The sequence below is a fragment of the Excalfactoria chinensis genome, chromosome 17 (genome assembly GCF_039878825.1).
Source record: "Excalfactoria chinensis isolate bCotChi1 chromosome 17, bCotChi1.hap2, whole genome shotgun sequence".
NCBI lineage: Eukaryota > Metazoa > Chordata > Aves > Galliformes > Phasianidae > Excalfactoria > Excalfactoria chinensis.
In genome coordinates, this window is record NC_092841.1 from 3,949,054 (window position 1) to 3,965,030 (window position 15,977).

Consider the following 15,977-nt stretch of genomic DNA (forward strand, 5'->3'; position numbering starts at 1 on the left):
TAAATCTTCCTGCGGTCCAAAATGTGACTCCTGCAGTGACTGTAAAGAGTAATGGCTTCTTGATGCCAGCAGCGAAGTCACCTTGTGCAGCAGTCTGGCTGCACTGGGAGAGGAATGCAGCTAATCCATGAGGACACTGAACATAGGGGTGTTGTCTTGCAGGGGTGAAGCTGTGCTCTGACAGCCTGGGCTTATGCTAACAAAAGCACGCACCTATCCTCAGGTGTCTCCTGGAGCCAAAGCATTCAGTCCAATCCTTACTGCAGTGATACTGAGGAGTACCTGCTTACTAGGCCAAATGAGTCATGCTGTGACATTACATGTTGGCTGTAGAGCAGTGGTGTTCCTAGAATAACAGGATATCAGCAGTGTGGATGGTGACCTCCCTGCGCAGCTGCGTCTTGCATAGATTAACTTGTGCAACCTGTTGTGACCTTCCAAAACAAGAAAGTTCAGAGCTTGCTTAAAATAGCTTGAAAGAGCAAAGCTGACTTGCTGCAGACTAGTCTGCTGCTGGTATTTGCTTCTAAGAAGGTGAGATGGTTGTAATGTTACCACTAGCATGACTCTTCCTAGTTTGCACATTTCACTACACCAGACTATTCTGCAGAGACCCCTGGAGTGCCGTGTTCCTCTGTGTATAGAGTTCACCGTTCCTGGGTTATCTGCCGGTTTGCTGTGTATAAGCACGTTGTTTGACCCAGATCTGCTTTCTGCAGGTGAGGAGACTGCTGAAGAAGCAGATAGTGAAGATCATGTCGTGCTCCCCAGAGTCTCAGGGTACCGCTGAAGCCCCAGACAAAGAGCCTGCTACAGCTACTGACCAAAAATCAGAAGACCTTAAGCCTGGCTCCAAGTGTGAACTGGAGGACTCTTCCAACGGTGCACCGAGTGCAGGGGAGAGGAAGGAGGAGCAGCCTGAAGAAACAGGGAAGGACAAAGTGGGAGCAGCAGTGAGACAGCAGCAACCTCCCTTTCTGCTGAAAGATGAGGGATCAGCTGATTACAGGCTGCAGTCCATGGAGCAGGATGCTGATGATGAGGCAGCTGATGACACGGATGATACCAGCTCTGTCACCTCTTCTGCCAGCTCCACTGCCTCATCCCAGAGTGGCAGCGGCACCGGCCGCAAGAAGAGCATCCCTCTTTCCATTAAAAACTTGAAGCGGAAGCACAAGAAAAAGAAGACCAAGATCTCAAGAGAATTTAAGCCAGGTGACAGGTGAGTTGGGTTTCCAAACCTAGGCAGAGTTGCTACAATCCCTTTCAGATGTAAACCACCTCCTCAGCGTGGGTAGAGGAGGATGATGGTGTGCCTCACGATGGGACACTGCTTGTTAGCAACCAGGAGTGATTACCTTGCGATGACTGTGCAGTGGCCTATGTGAAATCAGCTTGATCTCAGTCCAGCTTCTGATGAAACTGTGGCCACGTGATGTGACTCTGATGCTGGTCCGGCTCAGTTGTGCCTCAGGGCATTGGCGGAATATCTGTGCTGCACTCAGCTCTGTGCACAGAGCAGGAGGTGAATAAAGATCACATAGCTTAGATGTGACACTAATTGGGTACTTGGGTGGTGGTTCTGCAGAGAGAGGCTGAGGACAAACCACAGCAGTGTGACTGGACAGCTCATCCTCACAGAGCTCAGTGCTGGCAGGGCTTTGTACTGCAGTGGGTTCTGCTTTATCCTCATCCTGCTCTGCAAAGGTATCTGCAGCTTCTGCCAAATTCTGTTTTTTAATGGACAAAATGCACTGCTTGAAAGCCTGGGAGGAATTGATTTCAGTAGCCTGGGAGAGGGAGGATTGCATCTTATCAGCCCACTTGTAGAAATAACTGCATCTCTTGGCATTTTCTATCTCCTTCTGAACTTGAGAATGTTTGCACTATTTTCAGAGGGAACAAGGACACCTGGCAGCTGGGGAACCTGCCATGCTGGTTTTCCTGGATGACTTGTATAAAAATACTGCATCAGAAATAAACTAATGCAAGTAACATGTGACAGTCCTTCCAAGAAAGTGCCACCAGGATTGAAGGGACCCAGTAGTCTGAGACTGCACTGGACTTTGTTCACACTGAGTTTGGGTATTTTAGCTTTGCTGTTCTTATTCCTCCTTGAAGGTCACAGTCCTCAGCAGATCGCTATTGGAATGGAAGCAAAAACAGGAATAGGGGATAGCATTACTGGGAATGCTGTGGATTCTTTCTCACTTCACTTACATTTTCTGCTGAGCATCTCTCCTTCACTAAAGGCTTCATTAGGGAAAGCTTAGATGGGAGAAATCCCCATGGCAGTTCTGACTCCACACAGAGAAACTCAGAGACCTGGCGTTGAGACACTGCAGCCATGACTGTGTCTCCAAGTATAAGACATGCTGGCTTTTTCAGCTAGGGTTTCATCTGTGTTTATACTTTACAGGACACATGCGGCAGCTGGCCCACAGCTCAGTGTGAGTGCTCTTTGCTGTCTGAATATTCAGATGAAGCTCTGGTGGGTGCACTGCCAAGCACTGCTGAGAGATGCAGAGCAGATGGGTCACTCACCAGATCTGATGTGTCAGCTCAGGGCCGCCTCTACCTGCAGGGTGCCAGCTCAGCACGCTGCTTTACCGTCATATTGAGACTTCCTGCAGCTCTCTGGGCAGCACGTGGACCCCTGAGAATGCAGACTGATATTATTTCCACTTAAAAATATTTCCCTGATGACTTTGATTAAAAAGAGGGCTGGGGAGGGATGGGGGGAGCAGCCTCTTGTGTCTTCTTCACATTTTGACTTGAAACCAATGCAAATGCAGCACTTGTGTTGTGTCTGCGAGGCCTGGCCAGCAAAGTCAAGGTTGTGCTTCAAATCAGCACAAGATTGAAAAGGCGAGTTGTGTGAAGCCAGGCAGGATGGAGTGCAGGCAACTTGGGCAAGCTCTGCTAATGAGATCTTCATCTTCCACACGTCTCCTGCAGCACAGGATGCATCCAACCTCTGTCACGCTCTGTGATGGAGTACCAGCACGTGCTTTGTGGCTGCATGCTTGGGATTCATTTTTGAGCTGCAGGCAGATGTTATACGTGTTTGGACAGCTGGGAAGGAGCTCATGTTCAGCATGTCTCCTGTTGTGGACGGGCTGATATAGATGCTGAAGTTCCCTCTGGTAACTCACTGTGGCTCCGTGTTTGCAGGGTTGCAGTGGAGGTGGTGACCACGATGACTTCAGCTGACGTGATGTGGCAGGATGGCACCGTGGAGACCAACATTCGTTCCAACGAGCTGATTCCAGTCCATCATCTGGACAACAATGAATTCTGCCCTGGGGATTTCGTGGTAGACAAAAGAGGTATCAAGTGTCAAAAATATGCCCTACTCAGGGAGCAAACATGCTTTGAATGGCAAAGTTTTCTTCCTTCTGGACCCCCTAGTGTGTGTTGCAGCCCATCTCATGGTAGCTGTTAGAAATGGTCAGGTAAAGGTAACAGAAGAGCCTTACCAGGGACTGGCAGTGATTCAGGTGACATGTATCAGCACACAGCTGTTGTTTAATACCAAGGTTGAACTGTGACAGGCAAGCTGTGAAAGGAATAAACACCAAGGAACAAAACCAGGATGCTCAGCGTTCTGTAGAAGTTGCCTGCTTTCTCCTTGAAAGTGGGAATGGCACCGAGTTCTGTCCCAAACCCAGGGCAGGAATGAACAGCTGATGCTGTGCTGCTTTCCTTGAAGGACCTGCTACTGTGCTGGGTAAAAGGGCCCCCAAAGTGCTTACACTCTCCAATGCACCATCATCTTGTTTCACCATCAATTCATACCCTATTCAAATGCAGCTCCTTAGCTGAGGACAGTTTTGACTGCTTAGGAAGAACTGTTTCCTACCACTATTCACGAATGGAAGGTTTCAGCTGAGAGCTGAGGCTCTGACATCCTCGGGTGTGTGCAGAATCTGTGCTCTTACACTGAACTTGCTTATTTTTTTCCCCTCCTACCTCTGCATCCAAAAGCTCAGAGCTCCCAGGACCCCGGTGTGTATGGAGTCGTGCAGTCTGGTGACCATATCGGCCGTACCTGCGTGGTGAAGTGGTTCAAGCTGAAATCCAGCGGAGATGATGTGGAGGTAAGTGCAGGAGCCACGCAGTAATGAATCCCTATAGGTAAACCTGGCAGTCAGATCTGCAGTGGAGCTGGTCCTTGAGGCTGGGAACAGTCGTGTGCTTTTGGGCCTAGAAGTAATCACATACAGTTGGTTTCACATACAGTTGAGTTCAGTGTCAGAGTTTCTCCCCCACGGTGTCTTCACCAGTTGGTGGAAGGAGAGGATCCATCAGGATAGTCTGGGGAGGCATTCCACTTCACTGCTTGTTTGCTGTGACTTGGGAGCTCCTAGCACTCCTCTAATAAAGAAAAGGAAAGATATTTTCCATCAGTTGACAGGCTTTTTATCAGACATTTCCTGTTGCCTCAGATTGTTTCTAAAGTAAATGCTCTTCTTTGGGCCCCGCTGAACTGCCTTGAGAAATGTGGCTGTTCAGAAGGGAATGAAACAACCTTGCGTGTGATTGATGTGGAACCGGAGGTAAAGGTGAGGGTGAGCAGGGAAGAGAGATACTACCCATTTCCTTTCATTAGAGCTCTTTGCTTGGTGTGCTACAGGATGAGATGGCAGAAGGAACGTGAGCAGTTCCTTCCTGCAGTTTAAGGCAACAGAAGAGTGACAAGATGGAACACAAAGCAGTTCAGGTGTTGGAGGTGCGCTGGGAAGATGAACTCAGCATCCCAGGGCTGACGTGTCTGCGTTCTGTCTCCAATGCAGCTGATTGGGGAGGAAGAAGATGTGAGTGTGTATGACATTGCTGACCACCCAGACTTCCGCTTCCGCACCACTGACATCGTGATTCGCATCGGGAATTCGGATGGAGCCACAGCTAATGAAGATGAGGTTGGTCCTCAATGCTATTTATACGACTGTTGTGTCACCTGGTGTTAGTGCTGGGGCATGTGAAAAGAGTCAGTGGGAGAACCCTGGCCTGGAGCCTTAGGTTCTGCGTGGGCATCCTGGACTCTCCAGCTTGATGGATTATTGTTATTGTATCCTCTGCTGTCTTGAGAAACATAGCACATCTCCTGGGCTGGCAGAAAGAGTGTGCTGAAATGCTTTGATTGGGTCAATGGAGACTATAGCAGAACAAGAACAAAGTTAAGACGAGGCTTAAGGGTTGCTTAGGATTTGAGTAACCTCTAACATGAGAACGTTCTGTGCATTCCTGTGCAAGAGTGGAGGCGAGTTTGTTGTGTAAACCATTTCATTGGGCCGCAGAAGAGTGGGGTTCTCATTTTTAGATGACTATATATGTGTTGATTTGGATCATTGTGCTGATCTGGGGAGAGAGTGAGAGCACTCAGTTTTGTAGAGGACACAGTTTGCTAGGAAGCAGGTTTCCTTATTTTACCTGGAAGCCCTCCAGCCACTGAGACAGCTGCCCTAATAAAGGGATAGCTGGTGTAGGATGGCTCTTGCTGCGGTTCTTGTTTCAGCAGCACGGAGCACATCCACGCTTGCTCGGCTGACCCAGATAACCTCCTTCCAGTGCTGCTTAATGAGCACAACCTGGGCCAGCTGCAGCTTGTCTGTACCTGTCTGTGCACTCTGGAAAAGCTGCTGCCAGCCTTCCTGGGGGGGCCAAAGTGCAGGTCCCGGCTCGTGGCACCCCACTAGAGGGCAGCCTGCTCCAGGGGACTGCCGTGTCCCTTTTCTGGCAGGTACCCCAATGGTGCTGCCCTCGGGAAGGCCGTAGCCCCAGGGCTGCTGTTACTCCTGCTCAGCTGGCTCTCCAGCCAAGCTGCAGGCATTGCTTTGGGGAGGTCCAGGTTTGCAGGTCACCAACATAAGGGGCATCTGTTTCTCAGAAGCTTCCTGCTCTGCACTGAAGTGCTTGGAAAAGAGATGAAACTGACCAGCTGCCCTTGTTTCCACAGCCTTCGGTCGGCCAGGTGGCTCGTGTGGATGTCAGCAGTAAAGTGGAGGTGGTGTGGGCTGATAACTCCAAGACTATCATCCTGCCTCAGGTGAGCTGCTGTTCCCAGCTTGTGACTCCGCAAGTCTCGATGTCAAATGCAGGCTGCAATGAAAGTCGGTGTGCGAGGGAATCCTGCTCTATTTATTATTGCCTTCCCATGACAGCAGGGCTTCCCACTTCTGGTAGCACACAGAAATTCTCACTTTTTTTAAGGCTGACTGATCAGTTAATTAGTCAACACGGCTTTAGAATATACAGAATATTATGCTGCCAGGAAACGGTAGGCAGACTGCTGGTTGTTTTGCACGCACTGCACTGCCTGTTCATGTCTCTGACCACAGCCTACAGCACCTGCTGCTTTGCAGAGTGGGTTGCAGAGCTCAGCGATCATCAGCTTTAACTTGAGCCCAGATTCACTGTGTTGCACAACTAAAGCACAGCTGAAAAAATATTGCTGCTTCTGTCTGGCTTGTGAAACAGCGCTGTAGTGTTTTGTCTTAAGAAGCTCCCCCAGAAGCTGGATGAGAGCCACAAATTGTGACCTTACCTACATAAGGGTGAGATCCAAATGTCTTCCTGAGGCAGGGAGGGAGAGGAGTTGAGGGCAGGCCAATGTTGCGCCGTGTTGCCAATCCATGTAACCCCATTCATTTGTCCTCTGCATTGTTCTATTTTCAGCCTCATATTGTATGGTCTTGTATTTGTGTTCGCTGTTCCACTTAGTTCCATCCCACATCTCTTCTCCTTGTTGCTTTAAATTAATCCAGACAGCCTGAAGAGAAGAGCAGATTTGCTTCTGTAGGGTCCCATCTCCAGCAGCGTGACAGTGAACAACGTTGCTTCTGCAAGGAGAAAGTCCTTGATCAGGATTCCATTTTAAGCCAAGCATCTCTGCATTAATTACAGTAGAATAGTCAATGCCTGCACTATGGCAGTGGACAAGAGCGTTACAAAGCAGGCTGCTGTCTCCCTTCCCCCTGTTGTCACATGTGCTTGGATGCCAGGCACAATCAGAGGTCTGCTGTGTGCCCCACAAAGGGCTGCTCTCACGCCGCAGTGCTGGGGCTCCAGCAGCTCCTGTTGTGTCACGCTGGTCCCTTCCATTCTGCTTGTCTGCGTAATTATGGGAGTTGGGGAAACGTCAGGAGTGAATTATCAGTTAGTAAAACTGTGATTTCTCAGTGCCTGCCCGTATGCCATAGACAAACTGCCTGGGTGCTTTTTCTCAGCTCTAAAAATAAAGATGGCATAACTGGCTAACTTTCCATCTCAGAGTTGGATTAGCTTTAAGGGCGCTGCGTTTTGATGGCTTTTCCTGCCTGCAGTCACTTGTGTTAAACCCAACCAACCCCCCCCCCCCACTGGCTGCCTGTCTCTGGGTGGCACAGAACTGGCTGAGCAGGGCTGGTTCAGCTCCAGGCTTTGACAAGAGAACTGAGTGTCCGTGTGCTTTAGCATCTGGGATCATGTCTTGCAAGATTGGGAGGGCCCTTGGGCCATCATTCAAGCGTCAGAAGCAAAGTTGTTCTTGCTCTTCTGCTTCTGTGGTGGAGTCGAGTGCATCTCTGAGCCTCTGCAGGGAACCTCACGAGAGATGTAGTGTGTGCAAAAGCATGATTAGAGCAGATGAGGCTGGATGGAGCGTGGATGGGTTCTGCTTTCGGTACTGAAGGGGAAGAGAACATTTTGTGTAAGAGCTTATTCAGCAACTTGAGTTAGGCTTTATTGTCCCAGCTGAATTTTAAGTGGTAGTCACATACAGCAGCTAAAGCAGCATAGCAGAGCTCTGACAGCAAGCTGTGTGAGCCACAGAAGGAGAAATCTGGTGTGTGAATTTTGTTTGCTGCTTCCAGCATTGTCTGTGGAAGGACAGAGTGTGGAGGCAGCCAAAGCAGCATATTCTGTGCCAGCGCAGCTAGAAACACAAACTCCACTCATAATACCCAGCACCTTCTGAGTTAGCTCTGTGTTCGGAGCCCCTGGGACATTCGGGTAGCTGGTTGGCACTAACATGCTCTTGTTGGTGGCTCTGTCCCAGCCATTGGGAAGGTTGCAGCCCGCCTAGACCTGCCCTCATCTCCCCCCAGTGCCCTGCTTTGACAGGTGGAGGATGGGGCTCTGCTGGTTCAGTTTGTGTGGGTCATCCATTAAGATGTTCTATGGATCATGTCTCACCCACGAGTAGATGGAAGGGGTTGGAACAGCCTCACAAACTGTAGCTGGCAGCTCCCTTTTCATGGGTGGGGGGACCTGACTTGTCTCCATTTAATACCAATGAAAACACTGCACTTTGGCCTTAAGTACTCGGTGCCTTTTCTAACTCTGCTCTACTTTAGCACTTATACAACATTGAGTCGGAAATCGAGGAGTCGGACTATGATTCTGTTGATGGCAGCACCAGCGGGGCGTCCTCTGAGTGGGAGGATGAAAGCGACAGCTGGGAGACAGACAACGGCCTCATGGAAGACGACCACCCAAGAATCGAGGAGCTGGAGCCCGAGGAGCCGGCAGCAGAGGAGGTGAAAAAGGTGGAGGAACAAGTGCAGGGAGCCGTGGCTATGGCAGTTGCAGATCTTGCTGCAGAGAAAGCTGGCAAGGATGGAGCCCCAAAGAGCTTCAGGGAACTGAAGGAAGCCATCAAGATCTTGGAAAGCCTGAAAAATATGACTGTGGAACAGCTGCTGACTGGTTCTCCCACCTCCCCAACTGTGGAGCTGGAAAAACCCACTCGGGAGAAGAAATTCTTGGACGATATTAAAAAGCTGCAGGAAAATCTCAAGAAAACCTTGGATAACGTGGCTATTGCAGAGGAGGAAAAGATGGAAGCCATGGTGGAGACAGAGAAGAAAGAGGAAAAAGCAGAGGCGCAGACGCCGGTGAGGTCGGAGTGGCCCAGTGAGACACCAGTGCTGTGCCAGCAGAGCGGGGGCAAACCTGGAGTCACCTTCACCAGTGCCAAGGGAGAGGTGTTCTCTGTGCTGGAGTGTGCTCCAGGTGAGTGCACCAGGGCAGGCCATGGGAAGGCCCTGTGCTGCCATGGGAAGGCCCTGTGCTGCCATGGGAAGGCCCTGTGCTGCCATGGGAAGGCCCTGTGCTGCCATGGGAAGGCCCTGTGCTGCCATGGGAAGGCCCTGTGCTGCCATGGGAAGGCCCTGTGCTGCCATGGGAAGGCCCTGTGCTGCCATGTTCCCCTTTGCATTTAGGCCTCTAGGGTTGGATATTCTGTTATCTTTCTCGTAGCTGATTAAGTGGGGAGGAGAAATTAAGGCAACTTTGGTAGAGCAGTTCATTCTGGGAGCTTAAACCTGGCTTCCAGGTGGCATCTCTAGGCGCTGAGCTACTTCCCAAGTCTTAAGATGGATTTCCCTTTCTTCTGCATTGAAAATGAGCTTTGGAGGGCTGTGTAGATCAGACAGTTTAAAGTGCTGGAGTTTGCAGGAACAGCTGGTGCTCTTGTGCTGGATGTCCTTGGTTGGGTGAGCGTCCTTGTTAACATTCATCTGCCAAAAATAAAGAAAGAGCATCTGGTTGTGTGGAACACAGGTGACAGCAGAGCCCAAAGCACTCGGCAAGCCCACCAGCTAAGCAGTGCTGGGGAGGAGATGTGGCCGAGCTCTTCTGAAGCTGCAGGTGTGTGCAGATAAAAGCAGGGAGCTGGGCTCTGGTTCCTGCAGGTCATGGCTTGGTGTGCATTGCTGTCCCAGCAGAGTGACAGGGACCTTTGCAAGACCAAGAGAACAGGAGCTGCAGGTTGTGGCTGTTGTACCGTGTGGGGAAAAAGCAAATAATCACTGGACCGCCTCCTGGCTCAGCACCAAAGTAAGCTGAATTGCCCTGGGCTGATGTGTGAGCTGGGCTATATTGAAAAGCTTTAGGGCTTCCTGTCTTTGGGGTTCTTCAGGAAGATATTTGTGCAGCTTCTGCTGATGTCCCCTATCTCTTTTCATCTGAAGGATACGCTTAATGCATGGATAGATCTGCCTTCGTAAGGAGCTGGTGGTGGTTTCCAAGGCAGGCTTTAATTCTGCTCTCTTCCTTGACTCACAGATAGCCATGCCTTCAAGAAAATGGAGTTCCAGCCTCCAGAAGCAAAGAAGTTCTTTAGCACCGTGCGGAAGGAGATGGCTCTGCTGGCCACTTCGCTGCCAGATGGCATCATGGTTAAAACCTTTGAGGATCGAATGGCAAGTGTTTGCTCTCCGATTTCTGTGTGTTAGAACTGGGCTCAAAGTCCAGCTGGCTTGGAACTCCCTGCTTAGCCTCAATCCCTTACATTAGAGCCACAGGAATGTGAGCAGCATGTGAAATCGTAATTACTCTGAATGGCTGCTTTTGCATTCCCTTAGTGGGGGTGGCAGACAACAGAGATTCTCCACTCTTCTCACTCTCTTCTTTCACCTTTCTCTGCAGGACCTCTTCTCAGCACTTATAAAAGGGCCCACACGCACACCCTACGAAGATGGCCTCTTTCTCTTTGACATCCAGCTCCCCAACATCTACCCTGCTGTGCCGCCTCTCTTTCGCTACCTCTCCCAGTGCAGCGGGAGACTGAATCCCAACCTGTATGACAATGGCAAAGTGTGTGTCAGCCTCCTGGGGACGTGGATAGGCAAGGTAATGCTTCCTTCTACCCATCCCCACAGGTCACAGTGGTTGTGCCAGGCTGCTGCTGGAAGGAGGTGCTTCCATCCAGGCCAGGAGTCCTGGGTGATGTCTGCTCTTTAGTGCTTAAACTTGGTGCAGCTCAGGCTGTCCAGATGTCTGGAGGTGGATCGGTTGCAGTGCTGGGACTGGGACTGATGTGGTGTGTGGTTCTACACCATTCCAGGCAGACGGCATGGCCAGGCCACGTGCTGGGCTGACAGAAAGTAAGGAAGATGACTTGGTGTTGCAGGGCCACCAGCACGTCCTGTGTTTGTTGAGTCAGTCCCTTGTTCCTGCTGCAAACCACAGGATCTTAGTGGTGGGGATGTAGAGAAACTGGGGTCTTGCTTCATCCAGTGGTTATTGCTGAGCAAACCAGTGGTGCTTCTGCCCTCTGATGCATTTGTGTGTGTGTGTGTTTCAGGGGACAGAAAGGTGGACCAGTAAATCCAGCCTCCTCCAAGTACTCATCTCCATCCAAGGTAAATGCTCCTGCAGAACCTGTGGGACAGGAAAAAGCAGGGGGGAGTGCAAGCTTCTGTCTGGCAGGGGGTTGATACGTGCGGTGCCAATTGGGCTGCTGCTGCCTTTTGCTCTCACCTCGCTGGACAAAGCAGTGTCCTTATCTCTGCAGTTCAGCATTCCAAGCAGGTACAAGCTTTTCTCATGCCTTGATTTTTCTTGGCTGTGTCCCAGCTCTCTGAGACAATGCTTTCCCTTCTTCTTCCTGCAGCCACTGAGCTGTTCTGCTGGTTACTCGGAGCTGACAAAGGTGAACCTTTTTGTTCCCAGCCAGTCACCGAAGTTGCTACTAAACTGGACTTAATTTACAGGACTGTTTTAACCCCCACTGAGTCATCTACTTGGGGCACATTTTTGCTCTTGATGTTGCTGTTTACTCTCCTAAAGCAGAATAATCAGGGGTGTGTCGAGGCCGGCCCCAGGGCTTCCTGTCAATAGAGCTTTGCCCTATAATATCCAGTTTGGAGGCAGTTTAAATCGGTTCTCCACCTTAAGGCCAACTTTCTATGCAGGGAGCCCAGGAATGTGACTTGAGAAATCTTTGACACAGAACAAAGGCTGCAGCCTCGAGTACACGGGGACTTTGCTCCTCCCAGCCCGTCTGTGCCCTCCTGGACTCCACAACAAAAGCCTTTTCTCATTTACAGAGCTGAGCATCCAAATGTAGGGGCTGAACTGCTGGATGTTTCACTGGAGCAACGCGTGGTGCTGCTGGGCAATCTCCCTCCCTCCTTCCTGCTGCCTGGTCTTGGAGAGACTCGTGTTGTCACCTCCACCAGCTCTAATGCAGCTTGTGGCAGTATCAGTGTCTTTGCTACCTACATAGAACTGCAGCCTGACAGAGGCAGGCAGGGGAAGCTCCTTGTGGGTGGTTTGTCACTTTGTTCCCTGTCTCTGCACTGCCCTGGTGGGACTATACTGGGTAGGATGGTCAGGTGAAAATATGGCTTCCTTTCTTATTCAGAGGAGGAAGGGGGAAAGAAAGCATGTATTTAAGAAGAGTTTGGGTTACGTTTGCATTCTCTTTTTGGCTGGGAAGAGAGGGAAAGTTGTGACATGTATTTCCTTCCACCCTGTTGACCTCTGCTGCTGTGTGCCCTCTGCACCACACCGGTGGAAGCCTGTTCTCCATCACTGCTCTCAGTGGTGTCAGGGATCCTCCCATGTGTGAGCAGAAGGCTGCAGAGCCGTTCCAAGTGCTCCTCTTTGTGATAACACCTTGTGCAGAGTGCTGGCCTGCCTTCAGAAGCAGGAACCAAAGCATTCCCTCACGTGTTCTCCTCCAGCCCTTCCTGCTGCTGGATTTGCCTCCCAGCGAGGCGCTGTGGGTGCCGATCAACAAAGCAGGCCCCTCCTTTAACCCACCGCCCTCCGTTTCCTTCTCCAGGTCTCATCCTAGTGAACGAGCCCTATTACAACGAGGCTGGCTTCGACAGCGACCGGGGCCTTCAGGAGGGCTACGAGAACAGCCGCTGCTACAACGAGATGACTCTGATCCGGGTGGTGCAGTCCATGATGCAGCTGCTGCGCAGACCCGTCGAGGTCTTTGAGCATGAAATCCGCGAGCATTTCCGCTGCAACGGCTGGCGCCTGGTGTCCCGCATCGAGTCCTGGCTGGAGACCAACGAGCTGGTGGAGAGGAGCCACGAGCAGAGCAACGGGGCCGATTCCGCCTCCCTCCTCTCTGCAGGCAGCACGCTGGCCGACAGCCCCGGAGACAACAACGTGGTGGGGGAGTACGGCGGCTCCGCAGAGCAGGGAGCGGCGGCCGAGCTGTCCGACTCGGCGCTGGATGGGAAGGAGGAGCTGGACGAGGCGGAGTTCACAACCTCGACACCCAACGCCAGCGACCTCCACCAGAACTCAGACTCGGAGAGCGCGGGCCAAGCCAGGGGGGTGGACCTGGCCAGAGACCGAACGGACGAGGGGAAGGCTGCCCAGGACTCTGCCTCGCAGCCGAGCGTGAAACCAAAGAAAAGGAGAAAGAGCTACAGGAGTTTCCTTCCGGAGAAGAGCGGTTACCCCGATATTGGGTTTCCCCTCTTCCCTTTGTCCAAGGGGTTCATTAAAAGCATCCGCGGTGTCTTGCAGCAGTACCGGGCTGCCTTAGCAGGGGCCAATATCCCAGAGTGGACAGAGGACAAGTAAACCGTCGGGTTAGGGACAGGCAGGTGCAGAGGAGAAGGGAAGGCAGCAGAAAGGAAATTGGCAAATGCTGTTACCAGTAAACTGGCTTCTCCTTCCAGCTTTTCTTCCTCAGCTTGGTTTGTTCCAAAGAAGGTGGTAGGCCTGATTTGCTCCTCCGAGGAAAGGTTGTCTAAGCATGGATCTGCCCCCAGCCCTCCTTCCTTCCCCCTGTCCCACATAGTTGCTCCTCTTGCGAGTCTGACCCTGCGCTGGTAAGATGGGAGCCCCGCACAGAAGCAGTCTTGCAGCCACGTTCCCTCTGCACTTTCATCTTGGGGCACCTTTCCACGCAGACTCTTCCCACCCGGCAGTTTCTGCTGCTGGGGTTGGAGCCAGAAGCGATTGCTGTAGGATCTGGAATTGAAGGGCGCTGCCCTCTTTCATTTTTCTCTGCATTACCGTGGGTTTTTGAAGCATACCCGAGCTGATACGTACTGAGACGTTGGATTGTTTGCATTGAAGTTGTCTGCACCGTATGGAGTTGCTCTAGTCGTAGTTGTTCACCGATAGCTATGAGGTTCTGATCAGAACTGAACGGGCAGAACCAGAACTCTGTGCTGCCCTGTTAGTGCTGCGGGGTTTCCATCCGCTCCTGTGACTGCTGCTCTTTGTCCTGGGATCAGCTCCACCATCCACACTCTATTCTCCTAGTAAGGCGGACTTCCCTTTCCCCCCCCATGCATGTCTAGAAACACACGAGACGTGGGGCTCTGCCCTCGTTACTCAGCTGTCCAAACCTTCCCTTCAGCCCCGTTGGCAGCACTGGGTGTACCTCAGCTCTCGGCCTTGTGTTGCAGACCAGCGCCTGGTTGAGGAGGGGGGGAAGCATGGCACACCTGCTGCCTCTCCATCACCTGCTGCCACTGGGTCTGGGGGCTGTTGGAGCCGGGATCACCCACAGGCAGGAGCTGATGCAGTGTGGTCAGCTCGTACGGGAGCAGCAGTTTGTGCTGGTTCCTCATCCAGTATCTGGAGCTCATCCGACACTGGTGTGGGCTGCTGCTGTTTCCTCCCCTGGCCAAGTGTTTCCTGTGACTGCCTAAACCTGCTGTGGCTGGTAGAGCTGTGGGCGCAGCGCATCCTATCTGTGTGCTGCTGTTGGGCCTCTGGGAAGCAGCTGGGCAGGGCAGCACAGCACTGACAGAGCCGGGGACCTTCAGCACTTTGCAGCAGCAGCTGCCTCCTGGCTGGGCACCTCGCTGGAGCCTTTGTGTGCACTCAGCGTTCACTTGTGGAGCTGGGGGGGTCCCATCAGCACCCAGGCAGCAGTCGGGCTGTGTCCCTCCAGCCGTGACAGCAGGGAGAGCTGGGAGCATCCAGCAGTAAGGATGGAGGCAGATCTGTTCTGTCAGCGTGGCTGGGGTGGAAGGGAACACGGCCAGGATGCGGCCGCCTTCTGCCCCCCAGCACAGCAGTCTGCTCTCAGCATCTCCCCGCTGTGCTTCTGACCTGCACTGTGGCTGCCCTTCACTCCCTCCACGTGGCTGCTTTGAATGCTGTTGGTCAGAGGGATGAACCAGCTGCTGTCTGAGCTCCGTTGTGTCCCTTTGCTCCCCAGCACACTCAGCACAGCCTGATCTGCTCACAGGGATCCGGGCCACTTTCCCCCCCCCCCCCCCTTTCTTTCCCATCACTCAGAAGCAAAGAGCTTTGGGCTGGGTGCCCCCCCAGCAGTTGGGTGCTGCCCTGCAGGGGGTTTCAGCCCCAGCACAGCACACGGAGGTTTACAGGTTTTCTAAGCTTTTGATAATGTGAAGCTCCCTGGTGACCGGGTTGTGGTGGCTGAGCAGACTGCAGCTCTGTCATTTACCCCCCTCCCCTTTACCCCCCCACACCCTGTGTATGTATGTAATATTTAAGGGTAACAAGAGTTACAAAGGCTTCGAACCTTAATAATAATAATGATAATCATTAAAAAAAAAAACCACACACATTAAAAAAAAAGGAAAAAAAAAATAACAAAAAAATAATAATAATAAATAGCCAAAGCATGCTGCATTTTGTTGGCCTTAAAACTGGCTACACGACTGTGCGAGGTGCAAAGCCGAGCAGCCTGTAACTGTTTTAAGTGCTGGGGGTTGGGGGAGAGGAGAAGCATCGCGAGGTGGGTTTGTTTGTAGCCTTGGATTCCGTTGTACAGTATTTAAAATGAACTAAAAACCAACCAAACCAAACCCCGGACCCGAGCATTGAGGCCATGCTTAGAGGTGTGTCGTTCACGTTGCAGATGTGGATGCTTGGTTGCTTTCAACGATATATGTATAAAGTGCTGTGTGACCATTAAAAAAAAAACCCTTTTTTTTACCTGCAGAATTGTTTGGTGGTGGTGGTGGTGGTTTGGCCAACCCAGGTGTAATAAAGGAGGGACGATGACTTGCCATTAAATTCCGCCTCTGTGAGTAGTTTGGGCTCAGTCTCTTTTTCTTCCCTCTCCTTTATCCCCCCCCCCCTTTTTGTGCAGCCCCTGCAGGCTGTGCTGCCCGGGACCCCCCAGCTGTGTGTGTGATCAGTCAGGCTCTTCTCTCCATCCCCCCATCCTAATTGCATGCTTTGTAGATGAATAAACGTGGCTCTTTGCCCTCCTTTGTGCCGAGAGCTGCCACTGAGCTGTAATTACTGCACAG

General features: G+C 51.7%; 1 protein-coding gene across 1 annotated transcript in view; it reads left to right on the plus strand.

The window, feature by feature from the left end:
* UBE2O (ubiquitin conjugating enzyme E2 O) overlaps window positions 1-15,728 on the plus strand; it is a 47,421-nt gene extending 31,693 nt beyond the window's left edge. The window contains exons 9-18 of the mRNA XM_072351622.1: window positions 720-1,222; window positions 3,175-3,329; window positions 3,988-4,100; window positions 4,797-4,922; window positions 5,960-6,049; window positions 8,337-8,994; window positions 10,048-10,184; window positions 10,411-10,614; window positions 11,069-11,126; window positions 12,554-15,728. Coding sequence (XP_072207723.1) covers window positions 720-1,222; window positions 3,175-3,329; window positions 3,988-4,100; window positions 4,797-4,922; window positions 5,960-6,049; window positions 8,337-8,994; window positions 10,048-10,184; window positions 10,411-10,614; window positions 11,069-11,126; window positions 12,554-13,314 — 2,805 coding nt within the window. The 3' untranslated portion in view covers window positions 13,315-15,728. The remainder of the gene's footprint in view (window positions 1-719; window positions 1,223-3,174; window positions 3,330-3,987; window positions 4,101-4,796; window positions 4,923-5,959; window positions 6,050-8,336; window positions 8,995-10,047; window positions 10,185-10,410; window positions 10,615-11,068; window positions 11,127-12,553) is intronic.
* The last annotated feature ends 249 nt before the right edge of the window (window positions 15,729-15,977 follow it).